The 20890-nt window shown below is 42.5% G+C and overlaps 1 protein-coding gene across 7 annotated transcripts in view; it reads left to right on the top strand.

Moving 5' to 3' along the window:
• Positions 1–20890, top strand: part of LOC148436343 (cadherin EGF LAG seven-pass G-type receptor 2-like) — a 383494-nt gene that overhangs the window by 190887 nt on the left and 171717 nt on the right. For all 7 annotated transcript variants that reach the window (XM_088465025.1, XM_088465024.1, XM_088465023.1 and 4 more), the window contains exon 19: positions 10446–10655. In XM_088465025.1, the coding sequence (XP_088321151.1) occupies positions 10446–10655 (210 nt within the window). The remainder of the gene's footprint in view (positions 1–10445; positions 10656–20890) is intronic.

Genomic DNA, 20890 nt, shown 5'->3' on the forward strand with positions numbered 1-20890 from the left:
ATTGAGGACACCATTAATCCTAACCAAATCCCCAACTCCATTTGCTGAAATGCAGCCCCAAACTTGCATGGAATCTCCACCATGCTTCACTGTTGCCTGCAGACATTCATTATTGTACCATTCTCCAGCCCTTCAGCTAAAAAACTGCCTTCTGTTACAGCCAAATATTTAAACTTTTGACTCATCAGTCCAGAGCACCTGCTGCCATTTTCCTGCATCCCAGTTCCTTTATTTTCGTGCATAGTTGAGTCGCTTGGCCTTGTTTCCATGTCGAAGGTATGTCTTTTTGGCCGCAATTCTTCCATGAAGACCACTTCGGGCCAGAAGTCTCCAAACAGTAAATGGGTGTATCTGGGTCACATTGGTTTCTGCCAGTTTTGAGCTGATAGCACTGCTGGACATCTTCCGATTTCGAAGGGAATAAAGAATAGGAGTGTGCAATAAAATACAGATGTGCATAAATAGGCGTTCATCCAGGTACACCAAAATACATCAAACAAAACTGACAATTACAGTATATGCATTGTTAAAGCGATTCCTGCATAACATCCCTTTAAACACCAGGTGCCACAATTTGTTTCAGAGAAATAAAGTTGTATTCCCGTACAAGTCACTCTCTTATATATAAATTGTTGCGGGGATAATTACCCTTGTATTGTGTAGGTTATTTTCTATTGTACCTTTAAACGGATCCTGATATCATACAGGAGTGCCACTAATGCCCCTTTATATAGTTACTTCAAATATAAACAAAAGAGAAAGAAGGAAAAGGGGTTCACTCTTAGTGCACTAAGAAGTGAACTCCTTTTCCTTTTTTCTCTTTTGTTTATATTTGAAGCCACAATTTATGTGAAAGACAAAATAAAATGGGATAAATCACCCTGCAGCAGTCCAATGGTGTCCAGCAAAAATCTATGCAATTAGAAGGCAGACTTATATGGATAATTCCAATTCAATGAATGTGGAAATGTGGTATACGCTCTTTCTCCTTGCATATATCTGAAATGACATGTGTCTCCTTTCCCCTGTGAATTAACACTTATCCTGCAGTGTATGGCAGTGGTGGTATAGTTGTTCTGTAAGAACTACACCTCGGAGTCACAGGGTAGGTTTAGTGGAGCATATTCAGTAATTTGCATATTTAACTGAGTTTCTTTCTGGTTGTGCTGGTTTCCTCCTCCTCTAGAGTTTGTATACAGGAAGGTGTGTGTGTGGGTGCGGTGATTGGAATTTTTTTGTAACAAATTATTACTGAAATTCTTATGGGACTTTTCTGTATTCTTTGTTTCCCTTTATAATGAATTCAAAATTTTTATTGAGACATTATAGAGTAATTGTTAACAAACAATTGCAATGAACAATAAGAAATAGTAGAACATCACACTATTACAATAAAAATGCGTTAGATACAATACTTTATATTAAAGCACAAATGTAAGTTATTGTCAATAGCAAATGAGAAATACCTGTGTGATATGCACAGTTCAACATACTGTACAAACTTAAACAATAATTGATATACACTGTGGCTGTAATATACTATTATAGGAAGCCCGGGTGGGAGCTCTGCCAACCCCCCCATCAATGCAAAAGTGTTTGCACTCAATCCATCCTAAATAGAAAGTTGAGTTTATTTAGGAATAGAGGTATTTGGGGAGGTGTACTTTCTATACAGCCCTGCAGAACTGTTTTTCTGGCCGCAGCACTGAGAGCTACTGTAGTAAGAGTTTCCTACTGGCAAATGCAATTCGTAAGTTAGAATCGAAAACTCCCAATATTGCAATATTGCCGATTCCCGGGGTAAAAGGCACATCATTTATAAGTTTGTCCTCTTGGTAACTACGAATAAAGTGTCAATAGTATTGTGCATTAGGGCAAGCCCAGAGGCAGTGATATGTATCTGCATCCTCTTGATGAAATTTTGGCCATGTCCCCTGTGATCTTAAAGTGGTCCAAAATATCTCTCAAAAATATATAGTGGACCGAAATAGCTTTATAGTTATGGTGTATACACACGGTCACGATTTGAACGATTTTACCAATGATTTATTTATATTTTTTAAACATTTTATTAGTGTCTCAAATAAATACATAGATATAGCATATAAAGTACATTAAAGACACAATTTTCTATTTTTTTTTCGTTAAAAACAAAATATATATACTAAAATCAAACAAAATAATAATATATTGAAAATGGAAAATAGACAGGGGAGGGGGGAGGCGGAAAATGAGGGGGGGAGTATAGAATGTCTGATGAGCCACAATTCGTCAATCAAAGTCACATCTACAAGGAAAGTTATTATTCTCTGCCAGTACTCACTATGGTTACCTAAGGAGATACCAATTGGTCAATTCAAACACTTTACACATTTTTCGTACTGAGTCCATCGAGATTGCTGGATAATAGGGTTCCCATTTATTATAAATATGCCTGACTCCAGTTTCAATATCAAACAGAGCATTTCTCCTATCTATATACTGTACATATAGTCTAGTAATGCTAACTGTATTTCTCTTACGGATGGGATAGATTTTGTGATCCATTTGTTAAGAATGACCTTTTTTGCCAAAGTGACTATCAAAGTTAACAGTGGAATTAAATGTGATATATTGTTGTCAGAGTTCAGTTGGGGATCGGCCGTCCCTTACCGTCCCGCCGGCTTCCTCTGACTTCCCGGGCAGTCGGGCGGCTGGCACGGCGACGTGGGAGGAGCTGAGCATTCACCCTGTAGCTGTGGTGTCAGGCGACCCGGTGAGCGGGGATCGCAGTTTCCGTCATGGGCGCCACCATGACACTTTCCCTATGTCAGTACTTCCTTCCCTGAGTGGCCCGGCTGGTCAGCTGACGCTGTGGGCCTATCAGCAGGCTTCCAGGGGTATATATCCGGCTCCTGTGCTCCAGGTAGTTGCCTGAACAATCATTGTCGCCGCTAGTGTAACTAGAGGAGTCTCGTTCCAGGTTCCCGTGCTTCCAGCGTGTTTCTTCCAAAAGCTTCTAAGCTATCTCACCACAGTGCCTTTACTATCAACAGCCTGTGTGCAAGTTTAACCTCCATCTCACCACAGTGCTTTACCATCACAGCCTGTGTGCAAGTTAACCCTTCATCTCATCACAGTGCTTTTACCATCACAGCCTGTGTGCAAGTTAACCCTTCATCTCATCACAGTGCTTTTACCATCACAGCCTGTGTGCAAGTTAACCCTTCATCTCATCACAGTGCTTTTACCATCACAGCCTGTGTGCAAGGTAACCCTTCATCTCACCGCAGTGCTTTTACCATCACAGCCTGTGTTCAAGTTAACCCTTCATCTCATCGCAGAGCTTTTACCATCACAGCCTGTTTGCAAGTTAACCCTTCATCTCATCGCAGTGCTTTCACCATCACAGCCTGTGAGCAGCTTAACCCTTCATCTCATTGCACCCTAGTGCATGATCTCCGGCCGGCAATCCGGTATATACTTCGTGGGATATCCAGCTGTTACCTCAGCCTACCAATAAATCTCCACACCTCCCTAGCCAGCACCTCAAGTGCCTTTCTCCAGCCAGGAGTTCTATCCCACTCCCCACATGCCTATTCCAGGCATTACCCTTGGGCCATGGGTGTTTTGATTCTCTTTTCCCTGCAGGCCTTGGTCACCAAGTCAAAGGACCGCGACCTGCTTACAGGGAGCCGCACAAGCCCATATCCCACTTGGAGGGGTCACTGGCGAACACCTCCTTGTGAGTTAGACTCCGCACCATTGACTAGGTCTAGCCAACGACCAAGACTTGTGGATGCGGAGATCATACGTCCAGGCCCCTCGCCTTCGCCTCCTCCCACAGCCTCAGACCTCGGCTTTCAAAAACCCTCCGCCCAGCGTGACAATTTTCTTGCGTAGACCATAATGTAAAGTGGGCAAATAAAAAGGCAGGTGGCGAAAATTGTAATTGTAATTGAAAGGTGTGATTAATAAAATATAAGAATTTATACCAGAATTTTTAGATTTTTGGACAGTGTAAAAAAACATACATAAAAGATGCTTGCTTCCCAAAGCATTTGGGACAATGCCCATCATCATCTGAGACCATATTTTTCCTACAGTTTGGAGCTATAAAGGCTATAACGGCTCTGTGAAGGATTTTGTAGTGAATTTCTTGTAATTGTACTGAAGCCAAAATCTTTCAAGTTTTATTGGTGTTGGAAATTATTGTTGAGAAATCAGAAATGTTTCCATCTCTCCTTCCCACCTACTTTGAATCCTAGCCCATAGTTTATGAGGATCATTAGGAAGTAGATCAGGGTATAAATATCTAATACGGTATGTTATTGTATTGACCTGTCGGAGAAGAGAATCTATATAATTTGGGACTATTGTTTTAGCTTGAAATCCAGGAGACAAGGATGTTTTTGAATTTATATAATGTTGTACTTGGAGATACATGAAAAAATGGGTGTTTGGCAATTAATATGTTGGAATGTCAAAATCACACACCCCGTGTCGAATACATAACAGATAGCTTTGATTCCTTTTAGTTTCCAAATATGAATAGAAAGTATGGTGGTCGCTCAAATCAACTTAATGATATTGCCAGGGTGCTTGTAAAGGGTGGGGTTTACACTGAACCTGAGATAAAAAAAAGGGATATTCCCTCCAGCACACTGCAGCAATATTGGCAAAAATACTTGAATCCTACATGATAACAGAATTTAGAGGTATTAGTTACATACATTTGCAAATATATGATTAAGCGCCGGGCCAACGTCAAGGCTCCTCTATACCGGCGTCCCTAACATTAAGGGGTTCACGTTCAAGGCGCAAGGTACCCCAAAAGAATCCAGCCAAGGACCATTCCCAGGGCATCACACGAAAATGGAAGAAAGGTGATAGTGAAGTGTAAAGTTTAGATGTGTAAAAGATAAATCAATAAGTGTTAATATAATAAGAAAGAATTAAAATGACATAGATAATAAACAAACAAATAGAAAAGTGATGAAAAAGTATTTGTGTGAATTAAGTGGTAATGCCCTGAAAAAGGCCCAGCCAGAATAACCCTGGGGGCCCCACGCCCAAACGCTCACCCCAAAATAATTATTGCTACCAAATAGTAACACCCACTCTGGGTCATATAATTACAATTAATTTGCTGCATGATAACAGCACATATATAAGCCGAGAGCTGACTCACTGAGGAGGTACACCAGAAACCTCCAAATGGCACTATAAGGACCAGCACATCCTCCCAATTCTGGCTCCCTTCATCCTCTCAGAAGTACAAATAGAAAGTATGGTAGTCGCTCAAATCAACTTAATGATATTGCCCAGGTGCTTGTAAAGGGTGGGGTTACCACTGAACCAGAGGAAAAAAAAAGGGATATTCCCTCCAGCACACTGCAGCAATATTTTGTCAAAAATACTTGAATCCTACATGATAACAGAATTCAGAGGTATTAGTTGCATACATTTGCAAATAGCTCTCAGCTCTCGGCTTATATATGTGCTGTTATCATGCAGCCTACTGTCTGGGTCCGGCCCCACTGACATCACTAGTGATGTCAGTGGGAGTGTTTTTGGCTCTGATAGAGCCAAAAGCACTTCGGGTTTGCGGCAGACAAGACCATACCACAAGGGTCTCATCGCAAGCCCGATGGTCGCGATGGTCTTGACCATCGCGACCATCTTTTTGGCCGTTCGCATAAGTTGTGGGTGGTCACCCACAGCTATGCGAGTGGCCAGGAGGCCGCTCCAATTTTAGTAGGCCGGCCCTGATTCAGAGCGAACGCTCTGGTCAGAGCGTCCGGCTCTGATTCAGGCCCTCTGTGCACAGCCGTTGCCGTGGATCCACAGCCTGGAGGCGTGGGCTAGGTCCATGGTGGAGGCTATTTTAGACCTAAGACTATTTTGCTTGTGCGCAGTCAGTCTCTCAGCCCCTATCCGATCTTTTAAATGAGCCACCATGGGCCCATAGTATGGGCAAGTGTCTGTCTGAGATGGCGGCATCTGCTGAGGACACGGCTGCCAAAAAGCATCCATTACAGTCCCAGGTTAGTTTTCCTGGTGATTCTGACTCTGCAGGATCCTCTCATGAGGAGGGGGAGGTGGACCCTGATTGGGAAAATACCTCCGGTTGGCAGGAGGATTCTCCTGCTAGTTTGGGTGTCTGTTATTTAATTGACACAGTCCGTCAAACCCTGCAGATACAAGACACTGAAGTTTCCGAGGATAGCTCTGCTTCTCTGTTACATTACAGGAACACACAGATAGGAAATGGGAGGCTCTGTTGAAATCTGTGTTCACTCTTATGGGTGCCTCCCTTAGGCCTGTGTTGGCTAGTGCCTGGGTCATCAGGGCCATATAGCCTTCCTACCTATATATCTGTCTGTTATTACCCAGTTTTGTTCTTTTAATGCTTCCAATTGTAAAGCGCAACACAATATGCTGCACTATATAAGAAACTGTTAATAAATAAATAATCAGGGCCATAGACACCTGGATGGCTCAGATAGTCTCAGGAATTCATTCGGAGACTCATTTTGAATCCTTTACTTTAGCAGAGCAGATCCGTGAAGCTCTAGCTTATGTTGGTGACTCATTTTTGTTGCAGTCTCCATGCAGTATTTCTGCATTAGCATTTCCGCTAGTAGTTCGATTTGGCTTAGGTTTTGGAATGCTGACTTAGCATCCAAGCGTACTTTGGATGTGTTCCCCTTTTGGGCGATTCCCTTTTGATTTAGGACTTACAAAAATTAGATCTCAGTCTACTGGGGGTAAGAGCCCTTAAGCTGGGTACTGTACCTTGAAGGTTAAGTTCCTTCTGGTCATTGCGTCAGCCAAACGTGTGTCCTGCAACCCGTCTGTCATTTTCCATTCCGATTGTGCTGTTTTGTGGACCAAACGTTTTCTGCCTAAGTTCCATCTGAACCAGGACATTGGTCTTCTGGCCTTGGAGTTGTTCCATGTGGCCCATGCTTTACGGATATATCTGGACCATACATATTCTTTTTAGGCATACAGACTGCCTGTTAGTATAGGTTGATGTCCCAAAACAAGGTTGGCAAACATAAAAGAGTACCATCGCTATTTAGGAAACCTCTACCATCTGCCAAACCTATTTGTACTTGGATATGCCTGTTCCAGCTTTTCTTCTGGCTTATTCAACTTGTGCTGTTGGGGCCTCTTGGGTGGTTTGCCATGGTGCCTCAGTGGAACAGCTTTGCAGAGATGCAACCTGGTTTTCTTTGTACAACTTCACGAAATGTTACTGTTTCCATACATTAGGTACAAGGGACACCATGCCTGTTTGCCGAACAGTAACCCACATGTAAATAATGCTGTGTCCCCCAGATGGTTGCAAGAGGAAATTGAATTTTGTACTCGCCGTAAAATCCCTTCCTCATACTTCAATCTGGGGGACACTACGATCTCTCCCTGATTTTGTTTTCATTATTGCTGTGTTATTTTATTATTATTGCATGTTTCCATAGTTTTATGTTCTTCCTCCACACGGATGTGCTAAATGAGTAAACTGAGGATCCGGTAGAGGTTGGGGGTTACAGGGGTGAAGTTTTCTTTTAACAATTTTAGTGCCATACTGCTAGTGCCTCACATTCTAACATTCTTAGATGCAGACTTAAGCCTAGGATCTCTAAGAGTATATACAGTATATACTGTATATATCTGCTTTGTCAGTTTTTTCCTGGAAAAAATTAGCAGATATTGCATTCATCAAAACATACCTTCAGGGAGCTCTTCATGGCCCCATTTAATAACGAAGCATTGCTTAAGGGATTATGTCCTCCATTCTGTATTCAACAAATAGCGGTAATATAAGATTACCGCTGTTTGTCGCTGCATCGCTTTTGCTGTCTTTAGATAGCAAGAGCGATGTGACCCAGTGCGGTCTCTCCGGCTTCAGCTGAGCCATCCAGGCACCGCCGGGTTGCAGTGCCACGCACATGTGCAGATGGAATGCTGCGCATGTGCATTACACAAGAGCCCATCGCTGTCAGCGTTAGGCTGCCAGCAGCTGAGCAGAGGACCTCGCTGGCGAGGAGGACTTCGCTGGACCTTGCCGGAGAGGTGAGTATTGATGAATACCAGTGGCATTTTTGTTGGTATCACTGTGGTACTAAATGAAAAATGCCACTGGTATTAAGATTCGTTCTTTAATGGGGCCGCATATTAGGTAGGTAATGTTAACATTTCTGACTTAGAACAGTGTTACTTCTGGCCAGCTATTAAGCTAGAGGAGTGTCCGAACTAGGTGCTCTGTCCCGGAGTTCACCTTTCCTCATATTCCATCAGTAAAGGGTAATTTTGAGGAAAAAACAGTCTGCTGCCCAAGGTACAGTACTCCCAAGGTTCCATTTAAATCAGTAGATTTTGGTTCCTGAGTGGCCACTTGGTTTTCTATGTACATCTTTACCAATTTTGTATAGGTTTGATACATTTACATCCAGCTTTACTAGCTTTGGGTTGAAAGTGTTTTGCATCGCTCAAGAGCGCTTCCACCCTTAAGGACAGCTTTCAGAACTCTCCAAGGTTTCCAGTATGTTCCGGAATATGAAAGAGAATGAATTTTGTTGCTGCATATGTTAAAGTCTTTTGTAGGAGTCCTTAGGGGTTACTCGACACCCTCTATAGTGCTCTTCTTTTTTTTCCTTTCCTTTGTTAATGTTCTGTCCATTTTGTTGGATAAAGTTTTCTTATCTGCTCCTCTCACTCGAATACTCTGTCTGTCTTTCCTTTAGGACTATAGTTCAAAACTGAATGGCTTCTGTAGCCGTCAGGACAGTGGCGTATCTATAATGGGTGCAGTGTGTGCGGGGCACATGGGCCCCCGGGGGGGGTCCCCGCACCGCACACACTGCACCCATATTATTTTAGACTTACCTGTCCATGGTCCCACTTCGGGTGTCTACGCTACTCAAAACACCGGAAAATGGCCGCTGCAGCCATTTTTCCGGTTTTCTGCGCATGCGCAATAGACTCTGGGCACTAGAGTGTGCTGGAGTCTACTGCGCATGCAGAGAACACCAGAAAAATGTCTGCTGCAGCCCTTTTCCGGCGTTCTGCACATGCACAGTAGACTCCGGGCACACTCTAGTTCCCGGATTCTGCTAAGGCTCCGGTGGCTGGCTAGCTGCGTCAGTCAGCTGCCGGCCACCGGGGATAGAGGAGGGGGCCCCGCACGAGGAGTTCACACGGGTCCCCACCTCTCTTAAAACGCCCCTGCGTCAGGATATGAATAGAGGAGGAGCCTGGATTTAGGCACCACATTTTTAAAGTTTCCAGGTTCTTCTCTTCACTCACTTTTTTTATTTGTTTGTTTTTACTTGAGCACTCCAGTTTTAGCTCAACTTGTGCAGGGGTATACACAGGTGTATAATAGCTGCAAGGCTCATAGGGGTAGGTCTTGTCTTTAAAAGCATGTGTGCATATAAGAAATCATAACTTATGTTCAAAATCTGTGTTATAGCAATTCTCATGTTGAAGTTTTTTGAGTGACAGTGTACAACTGGCCAGATCGGGAAGATTTTTGTGCAGTCGGTCAGCTCAACATTTATTTCATTATGTGGAACTAACATTCCATGTTTATACAAAGTCAGATTGTGAAGTGTTCCTTTTATATGTGCGCTGAATGCAGAGTCTCTCTAATATATTTATAAATAGCAGCCGCTTACCTCCAATTTGCAAGCCAATTACATTTGCAGAGCAAACCCTGGGTCCTGCTCTGGTCTCCCCTCTCCTTACAATAGAGTTTATTCTCTCCCTTCAGCCATCACTTCCTAACTCAAAAATGAGCAGTGGTTAAAACGAGGAAATGTCTCTGGTATGACGCGCGGTGCCACTCTTTGGTGTAACTTATGGGCTGTCAGCAGGGTCCTCCCATAATGTCATGCTGTGTGTGTGTGCGTTGACAACCTGTCAGTGACCCTTAGTAGCAGCATGGTGTTTGTTATCTCGACAACACCTCTTTCGCATGCTGCTTGTATTTGAGCTAAAAAGTGTCAGAGAGAATGTGTTGAAAGTGTTGAATTACAAGGGTTTCCTGGGATGATTGTGGTATAGGGTGGGAAATAATGTGACATGGTATAAATAGGTATAAGCGCTTGTGGTGAGAAATAAATTATAGAGGATCTGAGCGAGAATAATGCTCTTTGTTATGTTTATGTTATGGCTAAAGTGGACTTTATCAGGGTAATATCAACAGAAGTTAGGCTTCTGACATTAGCTGTAATGAACGACTTACTTTAACCTTATGGGAAATATAAAGTTTACATTTAAAAAAATATATATATGAGAGTCAAAATGTAAACTACCTGACATAAATGAGGTGCTGCGCCAAAAAAAGCTAATTATTAGTTATTGCGTAGCCCAGCTTTTCTTTGTTGTTGTTGTTGGAATTTGGCTATGCAGACACTTTAAGAGTCCTTAATTTTGTATTTTCTTTCTTTCATCAGTTGGAAATACTGAAGCAGAATATGTCATTGCTGAGTTCAACAGTTGCACAAAAGAGTGCACAAGATCTGCTAAATGCTACAAAAGGCACAGGCCCTTTCATGAGCAGTGATGTGCATATATCATACCAACTTCTCAGTACCATTCTGCAAAAGCAAAGCCAGGAAAGTGGCTTTAACCTTGCAGCAACACAGGATGTGCACTTCACAGAGGTGACCGTTTTTTTCTATCTTTTGTAATTTTGTATTGTTTTTGGTATTGTTATTTATTTGAAATAATTTGAAGGACTAGTTGTGTAACAAAATTTTATAAATCCATACAGGGGCAAACACAGAATTTCTAGAGGGGGGTTTCCAAATGCATGACTTTAAAGCAAGTGTGGCCAGTCCATGAAGAGGGCATAATCAGCACTTAACCAGCTATAATATATATCATATACGAAGTTTAGCGTATGTAATAATTCTGACACACAGTATACAGGACCAGCAATCACAGTAAGCCATCATATGCGGTAAAAAAGTAGTAACACAGGAACTGAAGGTGTGTATATATATATATATATATATATATATATAGTGCCTTGCAAAAATATTCACCCCCCCTTGGATTTTTACCTGTTTTGTTACATTACAACCTGTTATTTATTTACTTTTTTTATCTGAATTTTATGTGAAGGATCTGCACAAAATAGTCTAATTTGGTGAAGTGAAATGAGAAAAATATATATTAAAAAAATCTATATAAATAAGATTCTGAAAATTGGCATGTGCATATGTAATCACCCCCTTTGCTATGAAGCCCCTCAAAAGTTCTGGTGCAACCAATTACCTTCGGAAGTCACATAATTAGTGAAATGAAGTCCACCTGTGTGAAATCTAAGTATCACATGATCTGTCAGTATAAACACACCTTTTCTGAAAGGCCCCAGAAGCTACAACATAACTAAGCAAGAGGCATCACACCATGAAGACCAAGGAGCTCTCCAAACAAGTCAGGGACAAAGTTGTTGAGAAGTACAATTCTTGGTTGGGTTATGAAAAATATCCAAATCTTTGATGATCCCCCGGAGCACCGGAAAGAACATGGTACCACAATAAACCTGCCAAGAGAGGGCTGCCCACCAAAACTCACAGACCGGGCAAGGAGGTCATTAATCAGAGGCAGCACAGAGACCAAAGGTAATACTGGCGTATCTGTGCATGTGACCACAATAAGCCGTACACTCCATAGAGCTGGGCTTTATGGAAGAGTGGCCAGAAAAAAAACATTACTTAGTGATAAAAATAAGAAGACACGATTTGAGTTTGCCAAAAGGCATGTGGGCGACTCCCCAAATGTATGGAGGAAGGTGCTCTGGTCAGATGAGACTAAAATTTAACTTTTCGGCCATCAAGGAAAATGCTATGTCTGACGCAAACCCAACACATCCCATCATCCCCACAGTGAAACATGGTGGTGGCAGCATCATGCTGTGGGGATGTTTTTCAGCAGCAGGGACTGGGAAACTGATTCGAGTCGAGGGAAAGATGGATGGTGCTAAATACAGGGATATTCTTGAGCAAAACCTGTTTCAGTCTGCCTGTGATTTGATACTGGGACGGAGGTTCACCTTCCAGCAGGACAATGACCCGAAGCATACTGCTAAAGCAACACTCGAGTGGTTTAAGGGGAAACATTTAAATGTGTTGGAATAGCCTAGTCAAAGCCCAGATCTCAATCCAATTGAGAATCTGTGGTCAGACTTGAAGATTGCTGTTCACAAACGGAAACCATCCAACATGAAGAAGCTGGAGCAGTTTTGCCTTGAGGAATGGGCAAAAATCCCAGGGGCAAGATGTGGCAAGCTCATAGATACTTATCCAAAGCGACTTGTAGCTGTAATTGCCGCAAAAGGTGGCTCGACAAAGTACTGACTTCAGGGGAGTGCACGCTGAAGTTTTCTGTTATGTTGTCCTAAATGTTGTTTGATTCACAATATAAAAAAAAACACAACTTCACAGTTGTAGGCATGTTCTGTGAATGAAATGATACACACCTTTTAGTTATAGGTTGTGAGGCAACAAAACATGAAAAATGCAAAGGGAGTGAATACTTTTGCAAGGCACTGTGTATGTGTGTGTGTATATATATATTTTATAAATTTTTCAATAGTACAAAATAGAACATAACATAATAGAAAGTATTGACATTGGGACCATACATTTAGTCATCAACAGGTAAACAATGCAGGAATAATACAGTTTACAAACATAAGGATGACTCAAGAATCAGAGAAACGGCAAAAGTACTACACATGGCACATTAATCTATCAATAAAAAAATCTTCGTGGTCCGTAAGGCAGAAGTCACAACAAGAAGAAAATACTATGATGATCCTGCAGTAGCATGAGCTGGAGCATAATACAGGATTATGATATGGGGAAGCAATACTGAGCATGTGAAACACAAGTTTTAACGACCCGTATAACACAAACCAATACCAGCTGCACCATCAAAAAATAATAAAAAAGAAAACATAAAAATATGTAGGCAATAAAGGGGGAAAAAGGGTGGGGAAGAGGGGAGACAAGACCAAGGGTTTTAGCTTAAAGCATATGTTTTCCATCAACTAGATGTCTAATGTAAAAAAATATCACCAAGCCCATCCAATTTACAGCAATACCACACCCATACCTTACACTATAGCAATACAACACACACGCGCACGGAGGGAGGGTTTCCGAGTACCTAGAAACCCCCACTGCCCGTCGCTCCATTCACCGCTGACCCGAGCAGCTGAACAATTTTACTTTTTTTTTTCAAGAGTCCTTGTTGTACTGCCTGGGCTGGCTGTAGGGGGAGCTCAGCGCGAGAGCCCCTCCCAGTCAGTTCCGATAGGCACCGTCGTGATAATAAGCATGTTAGAGGTTGAGCGCGCCTGCGGCGGGGTGACACTGTATTCCACTGTGTCGAGTCCCGGAGCTGAACTGTAGTGACCGGCATGTGGGAGGATGAGTGAGCGTGCCGCCAGGTGACACTGTATTCCAGCGCTGTTGAGTCCCGGAGCTGCACGCTGTAGCTGGAGGTGCGTGGGGGAGAATGGAGCGGGCGGAGGTGGTGCCAGACTGCTGTATTTATTTGGCTGCATTCGTGTTTTTAGGTAAGCGCTGGTTGCACTGCGGTGTGTGTCGGTGTGTGTGTATGTGTGTGGGCTAAGGGGGGGGACAAAAAAAGCATGGCACGAGATTCAGATAAGGACCTGTAGAAGTATAGCAGCAATACACTGTAGAGCAATTTATTATAAAAGTGTCAGTGTTAGGGACTACTACTGGGGCATTGCATAGAGGGACCACCCTGGGGGCACTGTATTAGGGGCACTACTGAAGCACTGCATAGGGGACCGCTACTGGGGCACTGTATAAGGGTCAATACTGAGGGCACTGTTTATGGGACCACCACTGTGGGCACTACATAAGGGGGCACTGTATAAGGCACTACTGGGGGAACTGTATAAGGGGCACTGCATAGGGGGACCACTACTGGGGACACTGTATAAAGGGCACTACTGGGAGCATATATATATTTATTTGTGGCTAGATGTTTTTTCGGAAACCAAAACTTTGGAAACCCCCCTTTCAAAATCCTGCGTTTGCCACTGCAACAACTACCCCAATCACCACACTACATCAAGTGTTGACACAGTGTCCTCATTGCAGTACAAGAAAAATATATAGTAACACATATCGTAAGTACAATACATGTAAATTGACATAGCTAGAAAGAACACACAGCAACAGATAACAGAATAAGTTTGTGAGGGTAGAAATGTACAGACAATACCACCCCAGCACTGCAGCAAATATACATACCATACATACAATACTTCTATAGCATTTCTCAAGAATAAATCACTCGTTACTAGAGATGTGCGCCGACCCCTGTGTTTTGGTTTTGGATCTGGATCTCCCCTGGTTTTGGATTTGGATTGGTTTTGCCAAAACCTCACCTCCGTGTTTTGTTTTCGATCTGGATTTTTCTTTAAAAATAAAAAAAACAGCTAAAATCACATAAAATGGGCCTTTTTTTGTTCCTACAGTATTAATAACCTCAATAACATTTATTTCCACTCATATCCAGTCAATTTTGACCACCTCACAGCTCACAAGGGGTCCAGGAAGTGTGCTTTCCAAAAATAAATAAACAAATGACTTAAATAATGCTTTGCAAATCTTCTATAAACTGGCATTTCCGAACCCGTAGAGGGACATAAAAAAAACATAGTTAGTTCAAACTGCCATTGTTCCCACTGTCCACTTAACCATATGAGATATATTGTGATCAAGCGGAACTGAGCAGCAAATGCAAAATTTCAGACCTAAAGTTTAAGTATTACGTTGTGCGGCTGCACCATGCCTGCTTGCTGGCATTTTTTTTTTCATCCCAGAAGGGGACCAGGAAGCGTGCTTTCCAAAAATAAATCTTCTGTTCTGTTTCCCAACCTGTAAAGGGACATTAAAAAAACAGAGTTAGTTAGTGGCCTTCAAATTGCCATTGTTCCCACTGTCTTGGACTGGAGCAACCATGGCGACTGAATAAGTGTCATAAGGAAGAGGAGGCTGCAAACTGGGTGTCATGTTATGAGTTGGCCATATGGGGTATGTTGCTGTTAAGGGATCAGGCTGGTTATCAGTGGACACATTATTATAGTTGTTGTTATACTGGGTTGCCGTCTCTTGAAGGATGTTTACCAACAGACAGAGACTACCTACCTATAAGCTCAATCATAGACAGTTCTTGAGGAACAGAGCTCTGTTCTCTGGACAGAAGCCAAATAGGTGGGAGCCCCTGTTCCAAGTCAAACATTTGAAGCTCTTATTCTCTCCACATCATCTATGATAGAAGAAAAAAAATGTCATTGGGGACATCTAGCTCCTCTATCTGTACCCTGCTTACCCTTTTTGGACAGTAAGTCCAGCATGGATGGTTTGGAAGAAGGCCTAGCAACAGATGGGGATGGTCATTATCAAGACCTGGTCCCCCCAGTGGGTGTAGTCTGGGATGTATTGGTTGGCATGCAGGCAGCGGAATAACAAGGCCTCCATGTTGTCTGTGCTTACTATTCCGTATTTCATTTTGCCATTCAGGTGGGAATAAACTAGTGGGCTACAGAACACAGTGACAGAATCACTGGATGTCAAAGTGCATTCAGGCCAAATACGATCCATGAATTCGCAGACAGATTCCGGACAGATGAATCCTTTGCTTGTAATAATCTTTGGCTATCTATAACACCCACCTTTGCCAGGAATTACCAGACACTTTGAAGGCTGTAACTTTGAACTGCTTTATAGAATGTGAATGAAACCTTTCCATACTGCAGAACATGATGGAGAAATCCCTTGAAGTTCAGCACCTAGAGCATCTTTTTCATGTTCTCTGAGGCCTCTCCTGACTGTGAAGAAAGATTCTCCACACTGTAGTCTTCCATTGTGACTTTTTAATGGTGATTTCAATGTTGTCCACTGGCTGAGATCCATCTCATCTGAGGGTTGTGCTTTCCCCATGCAAATGAGACAATTCACATCCAGAAGGTGACTCTTATGTTTAGCCGTGGTGTCAGTCTCTCTTTTGGCAGAATTAGGCTTTAGTTTTTTACAAATATTATAAATATAGGCTTTAGTTTTTTAGAGGATATAACTTTATAAGCTGTTAGGATAACATTTCTGCTATGTTTAAGATTAAAACAAAAAAAACTTTTTGTAACCCAATAACTTAAAAAAAAAAGTTTTCATTGCAATATTCATGCAGCCCCTTGCCAGACAGCAGCACAGCACTCCTGTGCAGCTATGCCGATGACAGGTGTGGCTGACATGCACATAACATTTTTTTTATATTTATTATTTTGGGCAGAAGCCCCTCGACAGACAGGAGCACAGCACCCCTGCACAGCTTCGCCGATGACAGTGACAGCCAGGTGTAAAATTGATAATAAATGAATTAAAAAACAATTCATTGGTTGCAGCCCCATGCTGTTAAATTGATCATAAATTAATTAAAAAACAATTCATTGGTTGCAGCCCCTGACTGTCAAATTGATCATAAATTAAATTAAAAAAATCATTGGTTCCTAAACCAACCATAATATTAATTTAAAATGTCAGGCAGCAATGCCCCAATCAGCACGTAATGGAATTGAAAAAGGCCCTCCCATCCACCCTTATGTTGTATACGCAACAGGACAGTTTAACAAACCAATCATTTCAGCGACAAGGACTGCCAATTGTGGCTGAAATGATTGGTTTGTTTGGACCCCCATAAAACAAGTTGCCAATGTGCTTTGGACATGGAAAAGAAAATAATCCCATACACAAACTGGCTTTACATTACAAGTTGTCATCATCCTCATCCTCGTCTTCCCCATCAGTGTGTACATCCTCTTCTTCACACAATATCAATTCATCCCCAATGGATTCCACCATAGGCGCCTCTGTCATTTTTTGATGTAATTGTTGGTCGATGTCTTCCTTGTGGAATTTGTAATTCATTTTAATGAACATCATCTTTTCCACATTTTGAGGAAGTAACCTCCTACGCCGATCACTGACAAGGTTGCCAGCTGCACTGAAAACTCTTTCGGAGTACACACTGTAGGCGGGGGAATTTAAGTAATGCAAAGCCAGTTTGTGTATGGGACTCCAAATTGCTTCTTTTTCCTGCCAGTACTGAAAGGGACTGTCTGACATGTCTATTAGGATGTTATCTCTGAAATAGTCCTCCACTATTCTGTGAATGGAAACCGTATCACACATAGTCACGGTAGAAGACATGTCACTAGTAGGCAGTTCTCTCAGGCCCAACCAGATGTCATTTTTTGGTGACTGATCTGCATGACCAGCAGGCATTCTGTAAGGAAAATGTAGTTTTTTCCTGGCAGCTGTTGAAACTGAAGGAGGAGATGAAGGCGTTTCACATGCGGCTGCAGCTGACAATTTTTTGACCACAGCTCTTTGCATAGTTTTAGATTTTGGTCTTTTGGAAAAAACTCAAAAGGTAGGACTTAAACCTAGGATCCAGAATGGTGGCCAAAATATATTTTTCAGATTTCAATAGATTGACGACTCTTAGATCCTGGTGAAGTGAATCAAGGGCTTGATCCACCAGTCCGACATACTTTGCACAATGGCTCCGTTTCAGCTCCTCTTTCAGTTTCTCCAGCTGCTTTTGCAAAAGTCTGATGAGGGGAATGACTTGACTCAAGCTGGCAGTGTCTGAACTAACTTCATGTGTGGCAAGTTCAAAGGGTTTGAGAACCTTGCACAACACGGAAATTATTCTCCACTGCGCTTGAGTAAAGTGCATTCCCCATCCACGGCCTATGTCATAGTCCGCTGTATAGGCCTGGATGGCCTTTTGCTGTTCCTCCATCCACTGAAACATATAGAGGGTAGAATTCCACCGAGTTACTACCTCTTGCTTCAGCTGATGGAAGGGCAAATTTAACTGTACCAGCTGGTCATGCAATCTTCGACAAGCGGTCGCCGAATGTCTAAAATGTCCGTATATTTTGCGTGCCACCGGGAGCATAACCTGCACGCCCCTGTCATTTTTTTAAAAATGTTGTACCACAAAATTAATTGTGTAAGCAAAACATGAGTCGTGTTGGAATTCGCCCAGATGTAATGCTCCCACAATATTGGTGGCATTGTCAGAAATCACAAATTCCGAGGAGAGTCCAAGTGGGTAAGACATTTAGCAATAATTTCCCTGAGTTTTTCTAAGAGGTTCTCAGTGGTATGCCTCTTAGTGAAACCAGTTATACAAAGAGTAGCCTGCCTCTGTATCAGCTGTCTTTTGGGAGATGTTGCTGCTGCTGTTGCTGTTGTAGGCAATACACCTACCCAGTGGGCTGTCACAGTCATGTAATCTTTAGTTTGCCCTGTCCCACTTGTCCACATATCAGTGGTCAAGTGGACAGTGGGTACAATGGCATTTCTGAGGACATTAAAAAGTTTTTTTTTAATGTCCTTGTACAGATTTGGAATTGCTCTTCTAGTGAAGTGGAATCTAGAAGGGATCTGGTAGCGAGGACACAGGACTTGAATTAACTGTTGAAAACCCACTGCAGTAATGGCGGATACTGGACGCACATCTAATACCAGCATAGCTGTTATGGCGTCAGTAATCCGCTGTGCAACTTTGTGATTGCTGTCATACTTGTTTGCCCTTGCAAACGATTGTTTGACAGTTAATTGTTTTTTGGAGGATACGCTACAAGTAGTCTTCCTCCTGGTCACCTTCTGGGATGAAGATCGACTGACAGCAACAGCAGCAGCAACAGGCGTAGTCATCAAGGATCCTTCTGAGGAATCACGGAAAGGAGAGGAGTCAGTCATGTTTGGAATACCAACATTGGATGCAGCAGGACTACTCCCGATGACGAATGAGGATGTTGATGATGCAGGTGTTTGCTGTTGGAGATCGAAGGCGCTTGGATCTCACAGAGAGGGAGCAGGTAGGTGACACTGGACTTGTGACGTTTTGCGTTTTGGAATTTGGCAACGTACACTTTGATATTTGATGAATGCGCTCCAAGTGACGTAACAAGGAGGAGGTTCCTAGGTGGTTTAGGTCCCTCCCTCTACTCACTCTTGCATGGCAACGGGCACATATGGGCTTGACAACTGTTGTCCGGATCGGGGTGGAAATAATTCCACACGTGAGAAGTAGATTTTTTTGTCTTTTGTCCCGGCATGACAACAATGGGCTTTGGCTTTTTCAAACCATGGGCAACAGCTGTTGTCTTACTTATACAAAGGACATCCTCGGCATCAACATCCTCATCACCAACATCAACTTCTTCATCATTAACATCCTCATCATCCTTAGCGCCTTCATCCACCAAAATATCCTCCTCCTCCATGTGCAATCCTCAATGACTACGTGTGCAAGATGTTGGCTGCCCTTCCCCACATTTACAGAGGGCACACAAATGTTGGAACTTGGAGGATCCTCCAATACACTAGTATTTAGGTCGGACTCACACATGGCAACCGCGAACACACTTGCACTCTCCTCAGGGATTTGTGATTTCGATTTTTCAGGGCACACAGTTGTTTTTTCTGGAGCTGTCTTAACAACTTTCACATTTTTAATTGGACGACCACTATTACTACTACAAGCAGAAGGGCTATCAGAATCAACAGTCTTCTTCATAAAGTGAGAAGACCAAGGCTTTATCCTTTCCTTGCCACTTCGTGTAGTGAATGGCATATTGCCAATTTTTTGTTTATCTAAAGTCAAATATCCTTTCAATTTTTTTTTCTTAATTTCAGTAAAACCTCCTTTACCATATCGATGGTGTGACTTAAGCTCTGGGGCATGGGCCTTCCTAAAGGTCAAGGAAGATGACGGCCTTGCACTGCTGGTGGCAGCTACAACATGTGGTTCTTGGCCTTGCTTTCCTGTCATGTGACAGCCCTCAATTTTTTTTCTGCAGTCTAGAAGCAGTGTCACAATCACCAATAGTGTAGCCAAGGTGCGGTTACAAAATTAACACACGTGCAGTCGTGCGCACACACAAAAATATTAGAAAAAACGACAAATGATTTATATTTTTTGTCAGCTCCAGAAGAACTTGGCCCCAGAGTAACGATTGATCACGACTGGAGTACGGCAGCACAAGGTTGCAACTTGCGTTGCTGGCTGGATCTTGTCCACTAATGGGGTTAACCCAAAAACCCACCCACACAAACAAGAAAAAAATATGACACTTTAATTGTATTTTTTTTTTTAAGAACGATTGGAGTGTGTCAGCACAAGGCTGCAACTTGCATTACTTTCTGGATCTTGTCCACTACTACGGTTAAGCCAAAAACCCACCCACACAAACAAGAAAAAAATGTGACACTTTAATTGTTTTTTTTTATTGAACACGACTGTAGTCGCTGTATCTTGTGGGTGAGGTTAAGCCTAACACCCACGTGCACACAGAAGAAAAAAATATACAAGACAGTGACACTTGTATTGTTTTTTTTGGATTGAACACGACTGCAGTCGCTTGATCTTGTGCGCTACTGTGGTAACACCCATGCACACACAGAAGAAAAAAACATACAAGACAGTGACACTTTTATTGTTTTTTTTTAATAACAACTGGAGTTGGGCATCACAAGGTTGCAAGTGCAACGTGCGTTGCTGGCTGGCTCTTGTGCGCTACTGTGGTTAAGCCTAACACGCATCCACTCACAGAAAAATATAAAAAGACACTTTTTTTTTACTTTTTTTTTTTTGGAGTCCAGAACTTGGGCCCAGAGATGGACACAGCACAAGCCCGGGACGCAGCAGACAGCCCAGATGGATCAGACAGCACAGTGACAGTGACAGCACCGTGACCCGAGACCAGAATGGATCAGCAGACAGCACAGTGACAGTGACAGCATCGTGACCAGAGACCAGAATGGATCAGCAG

Source organism: Taudactylus pleione, unplaced genomic scaffold (genome assembly GCF_031769625.1).
Source record: "Taudactylus pleione unplaced genomic scaffold, aTauple2 ptg001800l, whole genome shotgun sequence".
NCBI classification, from domain to species: domain Eukaryota; kingdom Metazoa; phylum Chordata; class Amphibia; order Anura; family Myobatrachidae; genus Taudactylus; species Taudactylus pleione.